The 20,976-nt window shown below is 34.5% G+C and overlaps 1 protein-coding gene across 7 annotated transcripts in view; it reads right to left on the bottom strand.

Moving 5' to 3' along the window:
• Positions 1-20,976, bottom strand: part of LOC127881249 (trichohyalin-like) — a 45,702-nt gene that overhangs the window by 6,985 nt on the left and 17,741 nt on the right. For 5 of the 7 annotated variants that reach the window (XM_052428995.1, XM_052429001.1, XM_052428998.1 and 2 more), the window contains 8 exons: positions 14,330-14,542; positions 13,626-13,698; positions 12,125-12,356; positions 11,558-11,645; positions 10,304-10,465; positions 8,619-8,763; positions 7,923-7,943; positions 2,089-2,361 (listed from right to left, as the gene is read on the bottom strand). In XM_052428995.1, the coding sequence (XP_052284955.1) occupies positions 2,089-2,361; positions 7,923-7,943; positions 8,619-8,763; positions 10,304-10,465; positions 11,558-11,645; positions 12,125-12,356; positions 13,626-13,698; positions 14,330-14,542 (1,207 nt within the window). The remainder of the gene's footprint in view (positions 1-2,088; positions 2,362-7,922; positions 7,944-8,618; positions 8,764-10,303; positions 10,466-11,557; positions 11,646-12,124; positions 12,357-13,625; positions 13,699-14,329; positions 14,543-20,976) is intronic. The other 2 variants (XM_052428997.1, XM_052428996.1) reach the window with 2 other exon arrangements.

Raw genomic sequence — 20,976 nt, 5'->3', positions numbered from 1 at the left:
AAAGAAAAACTGATGTTTACTGACATCTTTGTAACTGTAAAACATATCGACTGATATTTTGGCGCGACTATTGCGGACATCTTTCAACCTCTCTTAGACATTTTTATTTCGCATCATAAAGAGAAAATACCGAAAATTAGCAAAGCATTTTCGATCGAAGCTATTGTATTGTACGCATAAAATTTGACCAATTTGCGTAAAAGTCAAATTGGATGCGTTTTCATTGCTCATGATATTGTATTTCTTGGTGTTTTTAAACATTTTAATAGGGTGAAAGACGCAGGTACACAGCTTATCTGGGGCACTGAATCAAGGGTCCCTCTGTAAAAAATGCTCAAGATATAATTATGCAAGCTTTAGTACAAAGCTCTTTGGTAAAATGTCATTTAACAAAATGGCACATCTGTATGGGATAATATTAATGCTCTATTTCAAATGTGGCCTATATTAACCAACATACCATCAAAACTATGGTGAACATATAAAATATATTAAATATCTGACAGTTTATAATACCCTTGTAGACTAAGCAAAGTATTTTGTATTCATATTTCTTATTCATAGTCCAGAGTAAACAAGGGACAAAATTGTCACAAAACCAGGTTTTCATTGTGAAAAAAAAATCTGATAAAGGGAGAAAACTCAAACTGAACTTTTGAAATGAACAAACAAAATTAACCCCCTTTGTAAGTTTGTTTTTAAAAAAAAACTATTTTTAGTCGTGGCGACCTTGACATTGGAGATATTGACGTGATTCTTTCGTGCGACACACCGTCCCATGATGGTGAACAAATGTGCCAAATGATTTTAAAATCTCACAATGAATGACATAGTCATGGCCAGGACAAGCTCATTTATGGCCATTTTTGACCTTTGAACTCAAAGTGTGACCTTGACCTTGGAGATATCGACGTAATTATTTCGCGCGACACACCGTCCAATGATGGTGAACAAATGTGCCAAATGATTTTTAAATCTGACAATGAACGACATAGTTATGGCCCGGACAAGCTTGTTCCGCCCGCCCGCCAGCCCGCCCTCATTCGCCAATCTAATAACCAGTTTTTTCCTTCGGAAAACCTGGTTAAAAACCTGGTTAAAAATAAAATTTAAGTTAAAATTCTGTAAAATTAACACACAAAATAACAGAGCCATGCAATTTTTCTGCAATATTCTGGTACAGCCTCATGTTGTTGTTTACATTTTATTAACCCATTTATGCCTAGCGTCTAGAAAAAAGGCCTTGGCAAACAGTGTAGACCCAGATGAGACGCCACATGATGCAGCGTCTCATCTGAGTCTGCGCTGTTTGCTTAAAGGAATTTCTGTAAGAAATATTCTAAATATACAAATAAATATACTAAACATCCCTAATTTTGGAAATAAATTGATCCAATTTAGAAGGATGGGAGAGTCCACTAGGCATAAATGGGTTAACTTATAAAATCTAAAGATTAAAGTGGGGTTAAATTAGTGCTAGAAAGCAATGGAAACTAGATCTACCTACTAAGCTTAAACTTAACACAACATCTTACCCCAGCAGTTATGTTTGTGTAATTAATACACCAATAACAACTACTGGTTAAAACAATGGCTGTATAGAACCTTGATAGATTGTAATAGCATGCAAACATTAACTGATGTTTTATGAAGAGTATAAGTCATCATTTTTTCTTTTTTTAAAATGGTTTAAAGTTGGATCTATCAGATTATGTTACTTATGTTGTTTGAAACACAAAACCCATGAAATGCAAAAATGCCCTATCAGAATATGTGCAAAGAAAGCTGATAGACTCTTCTTGTTCTCAATAGCCCATATGAGACTTATTACAGTTTAAGTGTGTGAGGAAAACATGAACAAACTATTACGGTAGTGTCTATACAATATTTAATTAAGTAAAATGTATATTTTTTTATTTTAAAGTATTAAAGCATCTCAAAGTGATTCATTCTAAGTGATATGAATGCAAACTTTTCATTTCTATGAGATGCATTTGACACTTAAACAGAAATTGCAGTCCGAGACTTGAAAAATCCATACAGCCGATGTTTTCACCAAAAGCAAAGAAAGACTAGTAGAATACACACCATCCGGGCTTGGAGCAGATGCATTCACTTTACCGGTTTGTGTGCCAAACTCCCGCCGAGGGGAGGATGGATCGCTCCACGGTTTTGAGGGGCGCCGAAGCCGACTCGGCGTGAGAACGCGGTCTTCCTGGTACGGTTCATGCCTCGTTGATGCGTCGCGTCCCCTATTCGTTGCCTGGTAACCGGGTTGGCGGGAAGTGTGAAGGTCAAGACCAGGAATGTGTGAAGGCTCAACTACGACCATGTCGTCATTGTCACGAGGCGTTACCCTAGCTGTTGAATATAGACCAAATATTGATGTTAATTAATTGAGTCGTGTTCTGAGAAAACTGGGCATAATGCATGTGCGTAAATTGTCATCCCAGATCAGCCTGTGCAGTCCGCACAGGCTAATCAGGGACGGCACTTTCCGCCTTCACTGGATTTTTGCAAAGAAGAGACTTTCTGTAAACGAAAAATACCATAAAAGCGGAAAGTGTTGTCCCTGATTAGCCTGTGCGGACAGCACAGGTTAATTTGGGATGACACTTTACGCACATGCATTATGCCCAGATTTCTCAGAACGCAGCTCAATTTATACGAGTATAAATTGGGTTCCTCTGTGCAATATTGCTGTAACTGTTATAACAGTGCAGGATAGATGTAACTGTTATAACAAACATAAGGTTATTACATGGTATTTTCATGCAGTCTTGATGTATTATACTTAAAAATAAAAAATAAATTTCGGAAAAGGATTACTTTATAAATAGTTATAAGTATGCATGGTATTTTTCGAAGAAAGGAAGTTTATATAAAAGTAAATTTTGTGTCAACGTTTTCTGATGATATCATACTAGGAACATATGTTCTTGTGAGTGGCTATAAGTGGGTTTATTTTGTAATGAAGTAGCCACTTCTCAAGCCACTAAAGACCCATACAAAGGACGCATTGCCATATAAGTTTGTCTGAACCAATATAAGTGACCTGATTTTTAAGGACATTTTTAGTTTCTTAAAGGGGCCTTTTCACATTTTGGTAAATTGACAAAATTGAAAAAAGTTGTTTCAGATTCGCAAATATTCGTTTTAGTTATGATATTTGTGAGGAAACAGTAATACTGAACATTTACCATGCTCTAAAAAAGCCATTATATGCATCTTCTGACGATTTAAAAACCTGAAAATTATAAAGTGTTGCAACGGGAAACGATTGAATAATTTGGAGAGTTCTGTTGTTTTCATTATATTTTGTGAAACTACGAGGATTGCTTATATAAAGAATAAAATACAATACTCATTGTGTGAGGATGGATGGCCGAGTGGTCTTAGTGGTAGACTTTTACTCCAAGACTCCAGGGGTCAGAGGTTCGAGCCCTGTTGAGGGTTTGTTTTTGTTTTTTTTAATTTTATTCTTGATTTTTTACTGACGCTTTTTTGATCCAATGTTTACATGTATCAATATAAAGCATTTAATGACAAACTTCAAAACATGCCAAAATCTGTGAAAAGGCCCCTTTAAGTGCACACAATAATTGTACTACATTCCTAAACTGAGGAATAATAGCTTTGCTCTGGGAAAATGGGGCTTAATGCATGATTGTGAAGTGTAAGTCCAAATAAGCCTGTGTCGTCTCTTCAATGAAAATCCAGTCTAGACAGAGTGTCATCCCACATTAGCCTGTGCACACTGCACAGGCAAATCTGTGATGACAATTTACGCACATGCCTTAAGCTCCTTTTTCCCAGAGTGCACTCATTCATATGCCACTTAAAGAGGATAACAGTGCACAGGAAACCCACATTGTCATTAACTCATGTAATGTGTGAAGCTAAAAAAAACAAACAAGGGCAGCGTTTGTAAAACATGCATGCCCCCCATATAGGCTGTCAGTTGTAGTGGCAGCCATTGTGTGAATACGTTTTTTGTCACTGTGACCTTGACCTTTGACCTAGTGACCTGAAAATCAATAGGGGTCATCTGCCAGTCATGATCAATGTACCTATGAAGTTTCATGATCCTAGGCCTTATTATTCTGGAGTTATTATCAGGAAACCATTTTACTGTTTCGAGTCACTGTGACCTTGACCTTTGACCTAGTGACCTGAAAATTAATAGGGGTCATCTGCCAGTCATGATCAATGTACCTATGAAGTTTCATGATCCTAGGCGTAAGCATTCTTGAGTTATCATCCATAAACCATTTTACTATCTCAAGTCACTGTGATCTTGACCTTTGACCTAGTGACCTGAAAATCAATAGGGGTCATCTGCCAGTCATGATCAATGTACCTATGAAGTTCCATGATCCTAGGCGTAAGCATTCTTGAGTTATCATCCAGAAACCATTTTACTATTTCGAGTCACTGTGACCTTGACCTTTGACCTAGTGACCTGAAAATCAATAGGGGTCATCTGCCAGTCATGATCAATGTACCTATGAAGATTCATGATCCTAGGCCTAAGCATTCTTGAGTTATCATCCGGAAACCATTTTACTATTTTGAGTCACTGTGACCTTGACCTATGACCTGAAAATCAATAGGGGTCATCTGCCAGTCATGATCAATGTACCTATGAAGTTTCATGATCCTAGGCCTAAGCGTTCTCCGAGTTTTCATCCGGAAACCATCTGGTGGACGGATCGACCGACAGACGGACACTTGCAAAACAATATACCCCCTCTTCTACGAAGGGGGGCATAATAATTTGAGAATGGTAAAAAAAGAGAACAAGAAAATTAAACACATCAAAACAAGCAAAATGCAAATAACAAAAATAGCTGTGCACAATTATCAGAGTGTAAAATTGAAAGCTTAAGATTTATTTGTACATGTAGGATCATTGTGTAATTTTTTTTTAATTATACACAGTTTAATACATTTATATGAAAGTTACTATATAGATTTAAATCCTTAAATTATAATGTTATATAAGATCTATATAACAGCTAAAGCTAATTTTATTGGAAAAATCAGACACTATCGTTAACCAAACATTCAACAAATATGGCTACAAAGACATACAAAGACATAAATACAAAGACATAACTGCAGGTCCTATGCTGAAAACGCACAAAAGTGCTGACAATTATAAAAATCAACTAAAAATGTTGACTACTGAAAGTCCCAACCATTATTACATAAAATCTTCCTTGACATGAGTGCTGCAAACCAAGTCACCAAAAAATCCAACAATTTTTCCCAAGAAACCATTTCAAGCCCAAGTGCATGACCAAAAAATCCAATAAATTTCTCACGGAAACCATTACTAGCTAAAAGTGCATAACCCCACCATGCCCTTCAAGTTGACCTTGACCGGGATGACCTTGAGACAGGCCTTGACCTTGAGTGTCAAGCTGCTCCTGATGCCTAGCAACATTCTCATCCTCCTCCCTGGGTACCATGCCCCAGTTGCGAAGTCTGAGGAGTTGTTGCGCTTTCTGAATGTCACGCTCTCTACGAGTGTGCAGCTCTTCAATACGGCTTGTTATCTCCCCTTGAAATGTAGGTCAACTCATTTTTTGGTATGTTTTGATATTGAACGGCTTTCTGGTAAAACAGGGCTTAATGCTTAATGGGCAGATTAGCCTGTGTGTATTAGCCTGTGCAGTCTGCACTGGCTAATAAGGAATGACACTTTCAGCTTTTATTTAATTTTTGGTGTAAAGGAAGTCTCTTCTTAACCCTTTGCATGCTGGGAAATTTGTCGTCTGCTAAAATGTCGTCTGCTGAATTTCTAAAATTAGCATTTTCTTCGATTTTTTTTCAAAGAATACTATCAAAATAGCAAACAGTTTGGATCCTGATGAGACGCCACGTTCTGTGGCGTCTTATCTGGATCCAAACTGTTTGCAAAGGCCTTTAAAATTCGGTTCCGGCACTGAAAGGGTTAACAAAAATGCAGTAAAGTCTGAAAGTGTTTTATCTGATAAGACTGTGCAGACTGCACAGGCTTATCAGGGACAGCACTTTACACAGATGAAGTAAGCCTAGTTTACACAGAAAGAGGCTCTATTTGTTTTAGAAGTTTTGGATAAAGTGGCACTACAGCAGTCAAATGAGGCCTCTTATCTTTCCACTTTTAATAAGTGCAAGACCAGGTTTATTCTCTTTAGATAAGTGACACTTGATTGTGACACTTGTACATGTAAGATCATAATTTGTTTTTCTTCTGAAAAAAGCTTATTTTTTAGCTTGTTGTATAAAACAAAATTGAAGACTTATTTTTATAATGCATATAGACAAGCTGTTGCATGTTTTCATAAGCAGTCTGAAGTGTGATTTTACATCTCAAGTTACAAGGTTCATGACTGTTTATTACAAAATAAATATGTTTAACTGCATGTACTAAATACATTGGAACCCCTCTTAACCGGACACAATTGGGACCTAGAGCAAATCTTGTGTTAGAGGGGAAATTACAGTTGCAAAATTTTTGACCACCTTAATTAATTTAACGCGTCTTTAATCGGCTATTCACAAGTTTTTGAATCTAGGTCTGAGGTGCAATAATCCGGTCCTGATCGGTTAAGAGAGATACAACTCATATGGAATGACCCAATTATGATCCAAAGAATGACCTGTATTTGGAATTGAGGGGATTCAAGTCTTGAGGAAATATTTTACGTATGGTTTTATAAGAAAAAAAAATAAATGGGATCGGACAATTTATCTGGTTTATAGAAGATTCCGGTATGGAGAGGATCTGGTTTAGAGTGTTTCCACTGATGTAACAAAACATGCACAAGTATAAAAAAAGAAGGCACTTAAAAACATAAAATGTTGCAACGAATATGCCACTATATGGATGTAAACATATCCATGTGAGTACATTTTTTAAAATATCTATGGCACAAATTCCTTGTTGAAGGTTGCAATTTTTTATTTTTTAAATATATCTCAACACTTAATTCATCACCCATCCAGCTCTAAAGTTGAACATTCGTAAATATAATATTTAAAACACTATATTCTCAATTTTGAAGTGTTTAATATTAAAAAAACAACAACACTAATATCCCAATTTAAGTCAAAAGAACACATTTTTTTTACCTATTGAAAGGGGCAAACCCCATTCCCAAAAGTGTGGAAAAAAAACACTGCTTACGCTACATAAATTTTTGGCAATGAACAATACATGCATATTAAGTAAACTTTACAAAAAGCTATACAACAATACACATTTACATAAAAGCTTTGAGTACAAATGACTAAAACATAGCCAACACTTCACGTAAAACAAATGGCTACCATAACAGTATTTTGTGACAGGCAATAGGCCCATATTATTATATACATGCATGTATTAAATGTAGTCACACTTCATAATGAGTCTGGTTTCAATGACATTATTAAAAAGATACTTAGTGCGAAATACTGATATAATACAAGAGCCACGTAATGCGAAAATGGGTCTTATGCCATAAACCCCAAGATAAGCTCCAGCTGAGCCTGCGCATCGGTGCAGTCTTGACAGGAACTACCCTGTCTGCTTATGAGACACTGCAACATGACTTTAAAGCTGACCGTGTAGATCCTGTCAAGACTGTGTGATTGCGCAGGCTGATCTGGAGCTTCACTGGCACTGATGGGATAAGACCAATTTTCGCATGATGCAACTCAATGATAGGAGAATCTCTATAAATATATTCCGAGCTAAATTAGAATACATTGTAAAGCAACATTATTGATATTGTTGGCCAAATTTGGATGCTTTTAACAACCATTTAACATGTACCATATGAGTTGAAGCTAAATCTGCTATATAACTGCTATGTACATGCAATACAGACTAATGCATACACTTGCTATGTACATGTATATAATAACATAGTTGACGAACAAACACTTACAATTCAGATTCAACTCTATGGCTAAAAATCAGTGGGATAGAATTGAAATGCATTATACATATCTTCAGTGTTTTACACTGTTAAATATTATTTAATCAATTATAAAGAAAATTGAAGAATAAATATTTTGTTTTAAATACAAAGTTTATTAAGTATAATGAAAAATGTATTACAAATAATCTCAATTAATTACAGGTATTGTATGATTTATTGGTATATTTATGTACCAAAAATAACAAGATTTTGATATTAGTCTGCTTCTCATCATATTGCTTGCTAAAGAAAGATCCCCCTTTCAAACCTTTCCAGTAAATACATAGCAATAGTTATTGATACACACCATTAAGACTCAAAAAGTAACATATTATAAGGACACCCTAATCAAACATGTTTTCAATGCAGCATCTGACCCTCCTTCTGGAAAACTGGTCTTAATCCATGTGCGTAGAGCGTCGATCCAGTTTAGCCTGTGCACTCCACACAGGCTAATCAGGGACAACACTTGCAATTTTTATGGAACTTTTCCCTCAAAGGAAGTCTCTTTTAATCGAAAGTCAAGTTTAGGCTGAAAATGTCATCCCTGATTAGCCTGTGCAAATGACACAGGCTGATCTGGGTTGATACTTTATGAACATGAATTGAGCCCAGTTTTCCATGAACAAGATCCATATGCTGATACAGCACTGAGATGCCTACCTTCCAGATGTTCTCGCAACTTTTTCGTGTCGTGCCCACCAGCCTCCAGGTGTTGCATTTTCCGCTGGTATTTCTCCTGAAGGGCCTTAGCCTGCGCCTCGTCCATAGCGGCCTTCAGCTGGTTCACCTGGGTCTGTCTCTGTTGCTATAGAAATCAGAGAGCATACTTTGTTGTTGAGCTTTATGGCAGTGGTTTTGTTTGATGATGGTGATTTTTGTTGCAATTTGTAGTCGTTTCTAACGCTTTACCACTCGGATACACAATTTGATGCTGCTGTAGTCCTTTAGCAAATCAATTTAAATTAAAGACCTTTACGGATGAGCAGCAAACAACATAAAACCTGAACAGCCTCCGAGTTACTTGCAGGCTGTTCTGGTTTTATAATGGTTGTATATTGCCATTTTTCACTTTGCTTATGAGGGGGAAAGGGATATAGACAGGGCTTTTGTTTTATGACAGTGATTTCTGTTGAGATTCATTGTTGTGTCTTATTGTTAGATGTAATTTCATTTAGTTTTTAAAACATGACATAACATAATGTCACAATGATATTGAGCTCTGTGTGTTTTAAATATTTTTTTGGGTTATTAATTTTTCTTGATTTTGTTTTCAATAGAATCAGACACATGAAAAACTCGCCATCTAACTAGAATAATCACATGTTTAGTTAACATCATCTAAAAAATATGTTTATCTGTGACAAAATAATGTTCAATAGAAGTCACTTGCAACTTTGAATTAGTAACACAAATAAAACATGAAAACTGATTGGAATACACATGTATATATTGGACCGTGAATGTGGCTATATTTTCATGCTAAACAATAGCACATAATGCATTATTCAATCAAATGATTTCAAATCATTTTTCACACAAAATCTTCAGCAATGAAAGAACTATTTTCAATAGCTCATCCTTAAACAAAAGTGTTACAAAACATATCACAACATATCACAACATATCACAACATATCACAAGTCGCAGTGGTGTAGTGGATATGGTGTCTGCCTAGCGATCAGGACGTCAAGAGTTCAATCCTCACTGTAGGAGCGTTCTTTAGATTTCCCCAATGGACACCAATGTTCTAGTACCACGATAGCGTTTCAAATAAACTTTAGGCTTTCTATGCAATCAAGCTAAAATAAGTAGGTTTAAACGAACACTGTGATAGAGACAATGAGCAAGAGAGATAGGAAAGATGTGGGGGCAGCTGGAGAGACTTGCCCAGAACCGAGAAGCCTGAAATAAGCTGGTCTGCAGTTCCTGAAGGGACCACAGGCAAAGATGAGACAATAAAAAAATGCTTAAAATATTGTCACTTCACCATCATTTAAAAACAAGAATCGTTGAAAACGATGGATGCTCCCCTTATGTTCTCTATGAGAAACTGTAACCAAAGTGTGACCTTAAGAAAATCTATTATTAGCCTCAATGACCATGACCCCAGTGACCTCAAACCTCATAAAAAAAGTAGAGGTCCATGCAAAGTACCTACATGCCAAATATGTAAGAGATCAGTAAAATATTGAAGGCGCTAAGAGAAACTGTATCCAAAGTGTGACGGAAGTAAGGACAAACTGGCAACTATATGCTCCCCGAAATTTTTTGAGGAGCATAAAAAGTGTTACAAAAACCTATCTCAGATAAACGCAATGTTACAAGATTCAAGCCCTGTGACTTGCCTCTTTCTGTTTGATCTTCTGCTGCTCCAACTCAAACTGACTCTTGAGTGCGTCCCTCTCAGCCTGCAGCTTGCGTTCCTCCTCCATGTCCTCTCGCTGCTTGCGCTCCCTCTCCACCCGCTTCTGACGCTCCTTCTCCTCCACCTGTGCCCTCACTGCCGCCTGAATCACATGCAATTACCATACTTTACCATTTATTACATGCAGTTCAATTCCCAAACATTGTACTTAGAAAAGTGATCAACAAATGTGAAATAGTAAAATGGAGGCTGATTTGAAGTCCGATTTCTTTTTTATAAACTATTTTTCCTCCATTTTTACGTAAAAAATATCTTTGCCAATTATACTTGGTCACATCTAATACATATGAAGCTTTGTAAAAACTGGGCTAAATGCATGTTAACCCTTTGCATGCTGGGAAATTGGTCGTCTGCTAAAATGTTGTCTGCTTAATTTCTAAAATTAGCATTTTCTTCGATTTTTTTCCAAAGAATACTATCAGAATAGCAAACAGTTTGGATCCTGATGAGACGCCACGTTCTGTGGCGTCTCATCTGGATCCAAACTGTTTGCAAAGGCCTTCAAATTCCGGTTCCAGCGCTCATAGGGTTAAGTGTTGTCTTAACAGTGCATATAACCACAGTGGTTTTAAGTAAACATTAAAGTCCAATTCTTAAAATTATAGGAATACAATTTAATCAGCATAAAATGCTCTTTCGTCTTAACTGCTTTACATGATATATTCAAATAGTATTTTTGGATAATATTGCAGTCTAATTTAAACTAAGTTTGAAATTTCTATTTAAGCTCCTCTTTCAACCTAAAAAACTGATGAACTCTTTAAAAAATCATACATTCCATAGTTTAAGGCGTGCTCATTTAAAGCTTTTTTGAATAATGTGGTTTTACTCCGTGAAAATATCCACATATGTGTTCTTATTATGTAATAATTTGGTGTACTCAACTTAACTTCAGCATAAAATTTAAACATGAATAGAATTATTTATTCAATGTAATGATCTAGACTAGAATTTTCTAACAATTTACAAGTTAAATATAAGACCTTTTTTAATAAATTCAAGTTTTAAAGGTTTCATTTCAAACCCTAAGATATTGATGCACAGCAAACAGCATAAAACCTGAACAGACTGTGAAAAACTCACAGGCTGTTCTGGTTTTATTCTGGTTGAATTTAGCCGTTTTCACTTTTATTTCTGAGTGGGAAGGGGTTAATAGAAAAACTCAGCTGTCTACCTGGTGTTCAAGGTATCGCCTGCGTTTCTCTTCTACTTCTCGCTTGGTGGCTGGATCTAGAGGAACATTCTGACCTCGCAGATATGACCTGAAATAGCATATTGAAATTCTAACATTGTAAAACAAAACTTATTTAGCAGTGATTTTGTGCCTTATTTATAAGGGAAAGTAATCAGACCCTCTCACCACTCAAATTTGAGTTGTTATTAATATATTATTATAATAATTATTATCATTATTATTTACCTTTCTAAAAATGTTTACTTCAATTTTTTTTTTTCGTTCAATTACTGAATGTATGAATACAAAAAAGTATTACCATTTATTGATGCTAGATATAAAAAACCCAATATACAACTCTTTTTCAATAAAATTACAAATGATTAAAAGAAAAAAGCATAACGACATTAGAATATTTTAACATAATGAAAACTCTATTGAAAAATTGTCTAGAGAAAAAAACCTGAAAAAAAAACACATTTAAAACTTTTTCTGTAAACATCAAATTAATTTACTCAGACTACAACAACCCTAAAAACATTTCCAATAAATCCTCAGCAGACATACTGTTCCTGGCCCTGTTCTGGCGCACTGCTTGTGTCTCTATGGGACTCCAGAGGCAGTAGTCCCCCACCCCCATCAGCACTCGTGTTCATATCAGCTCCCCCTCCCCCGGGGTCACGGGTCTGTTCGGGAAAAGGTATCGGACGATGGTCCCGACCAAACTTCTCGGCCCAGGTCTCGTCATTCTCTCGGGGTCGGTTAAGATCTCGTTGACGCTTCTCTTCAATCTGTTGCTCTGTGAAAAGGATAATGTCATTATACCCTGATTAAATACTTCAATTTGTTGCTTTATGAAAACAAGAATGTGATTATACTCCCAATATATTGCTTCATGAAAACAATCATGTATTTATACCCTTCTTCAATACTTTAATCTATTGCTTCATGAATACAAGAATGTAATTATACCCTTCTTCAATACTTTAATCTATTGCTTCATGAATACAAGAATGTAATTATACCCTTCTTCAATACTTTAATCTATTTCTTCATGAAAACAAGAATGTAATTATACCCTTCTTCAATACTTTAATCTATTGCTTCATGAAAACAAGAATGTAATTATACCCTTCTTCAATACTTTAATCTATTGCTTCATGAATACAAGCATGTTATTATACCCTTCTTCAATACTTTAATCTATTGCTTCATGAAAACAAGAATGTAATTATACCCTTCTTCAATACTTTAATCTATTGCTTTATGAATACAAGAATGTAATTATACCCTTCTTCAATACTTTAATCTATTGCTTCATGAATACAAGAATGTAATTATACCCTTCTTCAATACTTTAATCTATATCTTCATGAAAACAAGAATGTAATTATACCCTTCTTCAATACTTTAATCTATTGCTTCATGAAAACAAGAATGTAATTATACCCTTCTTCAATACTTTAATCTATTGCTTCAGGAAAACAAGAATGTAATTATACCCTTCTTCAATACTTTAATCTATTGCTTCATGAAAACAATAATGTAATTATACCCTTCTTCAATACTTTAATCTATACCCTATTTCTACATGTAGCTCTTTGAAAACAAGAATGTCAATAATTATACCCTTCTTCAATCTGCTGCTCTATTGCAACAAAGAATACTAATACAGCAATACATTTTTGGTGGACAGTTCAAGCAAAATTACAGGACGAATATTTATATACCGACTTCGCATAAGCAGCTTTAAAAGGGAAGCTCATTAGAAGTGAAAAATACAGTGTAAATCAAACCATTGACTACATAATATGAAATGAATGAAGTATCAAATGTTAAGTGCACATAAATCTCTATATATTTGCATAAAATATACAGATAAAATATTAAAAATCATATTCATTAATTATCAAAGCTTTTAAAGAGCAAAATTTCATTTAAATAATAATAAAAAAACAATAAGAAAGGAGAGCATTTCAATCTATTAAAATTTGTCCTCTTAATATACACTCATATAAATCACTGCTAAGAAAGATAAATACAAATTAAATTCATCACACATTAATACCTAGTTCAGCACGCCATTTCTTTCTTTCTCTCTCTTTAGCGCTCTCCAAGAGATTGATATCTGGAGCAGCTTGCTGAAAAAAAAACAGTGAAACAAATGGGCCGTGCTCTGTGAAAAGGAGGTTAACTGTATGTGCGTAAAGTGTCGTCTTAGATTAGCCTGTGCAGTCAGCTCAGGCTGCGGACAGCACAGGCTAATCTGGGATAACACTTAACGCACATGCATTAAAATAAATCTTTTCACAGAGCATGGCCCAAAAATATGAATTTAGTCCCCAAATCTCACACTCATATTGTTGCTATATTTTGTAAAATATGACTCATAGGTAAAGGTTAAGTTTACATTTTTATTCCAAAAATTGTTGATATTTGTTTATTTCAAATTAAAAGGCTGTATTAAAGCTTACAAACGACATTAATTTTTCCAATTTAAATAGTAAATTTTTTACTAACTATTGAAAAAAATAGACGTCGAGCAATGATGATGAAAAAAAGCATATAGCATATTGCATAATTACAGATAAAAGCTAATCATGGCCGGTGACCCTATGTTTTTATTTGATATTTCACAAAGACTGGAATTGGCTAAACATCAAAGGACATGATAAATTATATTACATTACAATGCACTTTATAAGAATCAGAGAAAAATTACATTTCGTTTGAAAACTGTATTTTTTTTATTTTATTTCTGTGAGATATTACCCCTAGAACAAAGGAGCTCCTCATGGTAAGAGGCACGCCTGCCTGGTGACCCAAGGGCTGCTGGGTAGGGGCTGAAGGGGCTGGAGCTGCAGGGGACCGAGACCGAGGCCGTCGCCCTACCTTCCTGCTGGTTCCCTTGTCCTCCACTCGAGGGGCAGATGGCCCGCTACTCTCTTGCTGGGCAGCTTGCTCAGAGGCATTCTGCAGTAGCTCCTGGAATTCAAACATGTAAATCAAAATATAACCTTTGATCTCTTAGAGTGACCTTGACATCTGAGGTAGAGCCACAGGTTTTACACACTAAATATCTTGTCCTAAGAAACTTGTTCAGAGGCATTAAGCATAAGCTCCTAGAAATCAGAGGTTTTGCAGTAATGTTTATTAATAACAGAAGGGTCATGATGACCATTTAGCCTTTACATGAGTTCACGGACACCAATTGTTAAAGACTTGACCTGGTATTAAGTACGAACTTAGTAAGAGAACAATAAGATAGACCTAAATGAACAAGACGTGTGTCCATATGGCACAGATGCCTTTACATTCCACTTTAGTTTCAAAACTGCGGTCATATCAAAAGCAAGCTGTTTATGGCAAATTTGACTTTTGACCTCTAAGTGTACCCTTGACCTTTGAGGTTATGATACAGGTGATACACATGACACTCAGTCCCCTCAAGGTAGTCATTTGCAGAAAGTGGCCTTAAAATTGAATACTGAAATGTTAGAAAATATTTACACAATTTATTTTTCATTATAATGCATTTTAAGCTCCCCAATGATTACATCAAAAATGAAATAATTTTTTTTTTGCCCTAGCTTGCTCAAATGTTTTCGGGCTGAATTCCATCAAACAACTGATAAATTTGGTGTGGCCTTATGGAAGTAAAAATAAAGTAAAAATAATATATTGTTAATTCAATTGGTGCAAGGCAGTTAATGTATTTGTAATACATCCAGTTATAATAACAAGAGAGCCATGGGCCCTAAGGCGCTCAACTCAAACACGAAGGATCTAAACATTTCTGAGAATGTGCAGTAAAGAATTGTAACAATACTTTATGAAACATAAATATTCAATAACTGTTCAGATTTTTATTTTTGAAATTGGCTGCGATTTCATTAGAATAAATTTTTGACCAAGTTTCAGAAAGATTAGACATATACTCTGACCTCTCCAGGGTTAACAAAGTTAGTTTTTAATTTGACCTTGCAACATAGTTTTTTACATCACATGACCCCATTTTTAACACAGAAGAGAATTGATTTGGACAAATGCTCTGACCACGTTTCATGAAGATTGGACAATAAATGTGGCCAATAGAGCGTTAAAAAAAGCCATACAAGGAAAACTTTCCCAACTCTTGGCGGCCGTGTTTTTCAACAGACAGGACTATTTTTTGACTTTGCAGAGAAATCAAAAGAACAAGTGATCTGACCAAGTTTCATGAAGATTGGATTTACAATATGACTTTTAGAGTGTTCACATGGTTTCACCATAGCCACATAAGGAAAATTGCCCTGTCTCCTGGTGGTCATCCTTTTCGACAAGTCAAGACCATTTCTGCAATTGGCCCATTTCGGTCGAGCTATTATAAGAACAAATGTTCAGACCAATTTTCAATTTTTTAACAAAATGTTCTAACCAATTAAACATGTGATTCTTGAATGTTTGCAAGGTTTCACTATAGCCATATAAGGAAATCAACTGCCCCCTGGCGACCATGTTTTTTTTTACAACAACCATTTTCAGGATGCAATATCATTAGAAAACAAGAGATGTTTTCGTCAGAAACACAATGCCTCCTATTGCGCAGCTTTCAAATTATTTTTTTTTTTACCTTTGACCTTGAAGGATGACCTTGACCTTGAACTTCCACCACTCAAAATGTGCAGCTTCATGAGAACGCCGCTTTAAATTTTTTTTTTTTTTACCTTTGACCTTGAAGGATGACTTGAACTTCCACCACTCAAAATGTGCAGCTTCATGAGAATGCCGCTTTGAATTTTTATTTTTTTTTACCTTGAAGGATGACCTTGAACTTCCATCACTAAAAATGTGCAGCTTCATGAGAACGCCGCTTTGAATTTAAAAAAAAAATTACCTTGAAGGATGATCTTGACCTTGAACTTCCACCACTCAAAATGTGCAGCTTCATGAGATACACATGCATGCGATATATCAAGTTGCTATCTTCAATATTGCAAAAGTTATGGCCAATTTTAGTGTTTTTTTCGGACGGACAGACTGACATACTGACTGACATACTGACGGACAGTTCAACTGCTATATGCCAACCTACCGGGGGCATAAAAAGATCTGACCAAGTTTCATGAAGATTTCACTAAAAATGGATTTCTATAATGTAAACAAGGTTTCACTTGCAAAATATGAAAGCAATATGTCAAGGGACAATGAAAATAATTGGTGTAGTACAAAAACTTAAACATTTGCACACACACGCAGACGCTAACGCCGACGTGAGTAGGATAGCTCCACTATATATATTTTATATATAATAGTCGAGCTAAAAAACAAATATACTGGTACTCTATGTACTTACAACAATCAAAACTATAAACACAAGTACTAATACTCATTGACTCATTTTACTATTTTAGATAATGTTACATTGTGTAGCACCTTTTTTGAGCACATGTTTTGGTACCAACATATAATCAAAAAGAACTTAAAATCATAATGCTAATGACTGGAAAGTAAACAATGTGGTTCAATGCTGAATAAGTTTTGACTTAATGTCTTTAGTTAGATAATTAAGTAATAAATCCTTTAAGTATTCTATTTTGATCTGTGGTTAAATTTGAGAATGGACATCTGTCATTTCAATAACTTCTGGAGATTTTTTATTCCTTTTGTATAGGAAGATAGTGATATAAAACATGATAAAGTGTGCAGTGTTTGTGATGAACTTCAGCTGCTGTATTAATCAACATTTCATAAATAGATATTGGGCTTAAATATATTTCTGTTAACTGTGAAGGGATAAGGATCTTCATTATTAGCAGACAAGTTAGGTATTTTAAAAACATTTTACGTCGCTATTGGATGTTGTCCATATGTACTGGTCTTCTCTATGATAGGATAAACAGATTCTTGAGGCTGAGAAAAAGTTGTTTGTTACCACGCAGATCACAAAAAAGGTAAGGGCTAAAGGTCGATCAATTAAACTTAAATTATTTTTTTAATTATAATTCAATTATTTCCCACTAGAAAATGGATGACAAAAATCTTCCAAATCCCTTTGCATCTGTCATGATTTGCTATTATTATTAATTATGACTGAATGTAGATAAAAAAAAGATCGAAAAACTTAATCTGGAATACAAAAAAAAAAAATCTGGTTGGCACAAAAAAATAGGGTTGGTTGGGAAAGTGGTAACAAACAACTTTCCATGTCATGCCTATTTGTTCATGCTTATGGAATAAACATCCACTTGAGTTTACATCTTAAAGGTAAACATGCATATATCCGATATGACAAGGACAATTGTCATAGACATGTTCTCTAGCTGTGCTGCTTTGTCATAACAAATGTAGCTAACAAATGAATGCTGAACATAATCTACCTGTATAATGCTCATCTAACTAAGTCTTGAAATACATGGTGTTGTGTGTTGGCGTAATATTTTATAATCAGGTAAATGATACTTAATAAACTTCAGTTTTAAGGTTTTTACTTCAGTAACAGATTATGTTCAGCCAGGCAAATGTTCATTCTTTTCAACAAGGGGGCTTTGACAACAAACAAAGTTGGGCTGTTCACCCATTTATTGCTCTAACATATAATGTTTACATAAAAACCTATAACAACAAAAATCTGTAAATACACTGCGTAATGAGACTTTGAATTGAGCAAGAGAATGCATTTAAAAATTTCAAAATGACTATGATAAAATAAAAAATATACTTTAATATCCTTCACCATTGATACTTAAATGACATATTTTGTTGCATCTTTTGTTGGCAAGACATTTTGGAACAAGGTATTTTTAAGATTCTAATAATTTCTTGAGTATTTTGTCTTTGAGATAATAACCGAAACATCTGGCTGTACATAAGAACGGGTTACTGAAATAATTACAACACCATGTTTATCTGAATTTATTAAAAATCATACAAATAATGATACGTATCTCTAGCACTTTTTTAAATACTAGCGAAAATCTCTACAAAAATGTTTTAAATATATATAATGTCACATTTATATATGGTAATAAATATGTATCACAGTTGGAATAGGAAATTATTAGAATCTGTTACAAGTTATACTGTTTGTGACATATAAAAAATACAACAACAATACTTATGGAATAGCAAATTACATGTACAAAATAACCTAGTGTGGGACAAAAATACATTGTACATGTAAATGAACATAAAAATCAACCAAAATACAACCAACATGCTGTAACCCACTTCTATACACTGTAAATCAAGTCTGAATATAAACAGACAAATACATGAACATCAACCATAATTAAGACAATGAAGTACAGTATATTGAAAAACGAAAGTGAAAATTTTGTTAAAGAAAATCTCCTAAAGATTCTTTCTCAAATAACTAACTATGAAAGAATGAAGACAGAAGAGTTAGAACACATAGAACGGAACAAGACAAAAAATACAAAATATTAATATACAATACTAAAATGTTCACTTAAATTCAATACAATAATATGTTAGTAAATTGTGCCAATACATGGAATGTAAAATCCTGCTTTTACCAAAAATACTTGCTTAAAAAAAGAATAACAAAAAAGTAAACAAATTGTAAAAATCCTTCCCAGGTTTAGGGATATACAACATTAGAAAACACTGAATACCTAAATAAAGAACATGTGCATAGCCACAACTGAATTGTCTAGTAAGCTTTGAGATAAAAAATCTACTATTGCATTAAAAAAAAAATCTTCTGAATTCAATGCCATTGTAATGAACGATAATTCTATAACAATATACAAGTCTTCAGGCTTAAAAGGAAACACATCTTATTGATCTTAAATGCTTTCTCATTTATAGTACATATTTAGAGGTCAACTGATACTTAATATAAAAGGCAATTACGTTAAATGATTTGATACCTTTACATGTAAAATTTCAGTTTTTCACAAAAAATACATTCTTAATCAAAAATTCTAATCCAACACCAAAAACTAAAATCGTAAGAAAGGAAAATTTATATGAGCTGGGCTCTGGGAAAATGGGGTTTATTCCATGTTCAAAAATTGTCGTCCAAGATAAGCCTGTGCAGTATCAACAGGCTTATTACATACAACACTTTCAACCTAAACTGGATATTCTTTAAGTAGTAAAAAAATTTCCCTAAAATGAAAAGTGCCGTCCCTGATTAGCCTGTACGGATCGCACAAGCTAATCTGGGACGACACTTTATGTGCATGAATTAAGTCCCACTTTCTCAGAACGATGTTCATATGTTTTAATAACAGATATAACATCAATATCATTGCAAGTTCTGTACTAACAATGATTATTAATTCAATAGAAATTGTTTTTCAACAAAACAGCAGTACAAATGCACCACTATGAGGAACCCTTATACTAGTCTCACCAGTGGGTGAAGGAATGACTTACATGGAGCATTTTCTGTTTAAAGAAGAAAATATGCATGCAATTATTGTAATTGTGTATGACATTACGGTCACCAATGTGACAATTGATACCTTATAACTTTGATGAATACATCAATTATCAAGAATTAACCAAATATAACAATGTATGTGCTTATTTATACGTTATGCCCAGAGAATTACGGATTGGCCAGAGCAGTAAGATTCAATCAATTGAAAAGCTAGGTAAGATGTTCTTCTTTGAATTTCATACTTTCTTCCAGAATAAGTTGCATATTCAGACTTATTAAACCATAAAATTTCAAATAAAGTGTATGTGACTGTATCGGCAAATAAAAAACAAGGCACGACAAGCTTTATCAGCTTTTAAAACAGTTAAGACACAAACAACAATGTTTAAGATACAAAACACTTTCAATGACAACTATCTTTTACCATTACAAACCATTAATTTTTTTTTTTAATTTGCTAATAGTTGAAACTTTGATTAAATCTTGTCCAGATCTAGGGCATCATAAATATTGAAAAGCCATGGGATTACTAATTGTAGGAAGTGATTGTATAACTTTAATATGATGAGAATATAGAGCAAGTGCTTGAAACTCTTGACCAAAAATGTAGATATGTCACTTTAAGAAACTGTATTTGCTATATATTATGCTCCAAGAGATCTGATCATTGGCATCATCTGCATGAAACTGAGATCTACTGTCTTCTTTTCCAGAAATACTCTTTGGAAACTGAGTAAGCAACATAATTTATACCATTACATTTGAAATTGCAATGTAAATTGGACGGATTAAAATGACAATGATAGTGTGGCCACTAAACATTATTATCTTCAACAGATACAATTTCAATTATCAACCAGTACATATTCCAACAAGAGCTGTCAGAGGACAGCGCGCTCGACTATTCGAGTGCTTGAAAGTATAACGTAAGCCATCATGGAGAGGGGGGTATAATGTGGGTGTGTGGTCATTTAATAGATGATCTTTCAAAAAAAAGAGGGGGGGGGGGGGATTCTGGGGTGGGGCG

The sequence above is a fragment of the Dreissena polymorpha genome, chromosome 5 (genome assembly GCF_020536995.1).
Source record: "Dreissena polymorpha isolate Duluth1 chromosome 5, UMN_Dpol_1.0, whole genome shotgun sequence".
Classification (NCBI taxonomy): Eukaryota; Metazoa; Mollusca; class Bivalvia; order Myida; family Dreissenidae; genus Dreissena; species Dreissena polymorpha.
This window is presented reverse-complemented; position numbering and strand designations above follow the sequence as displayed.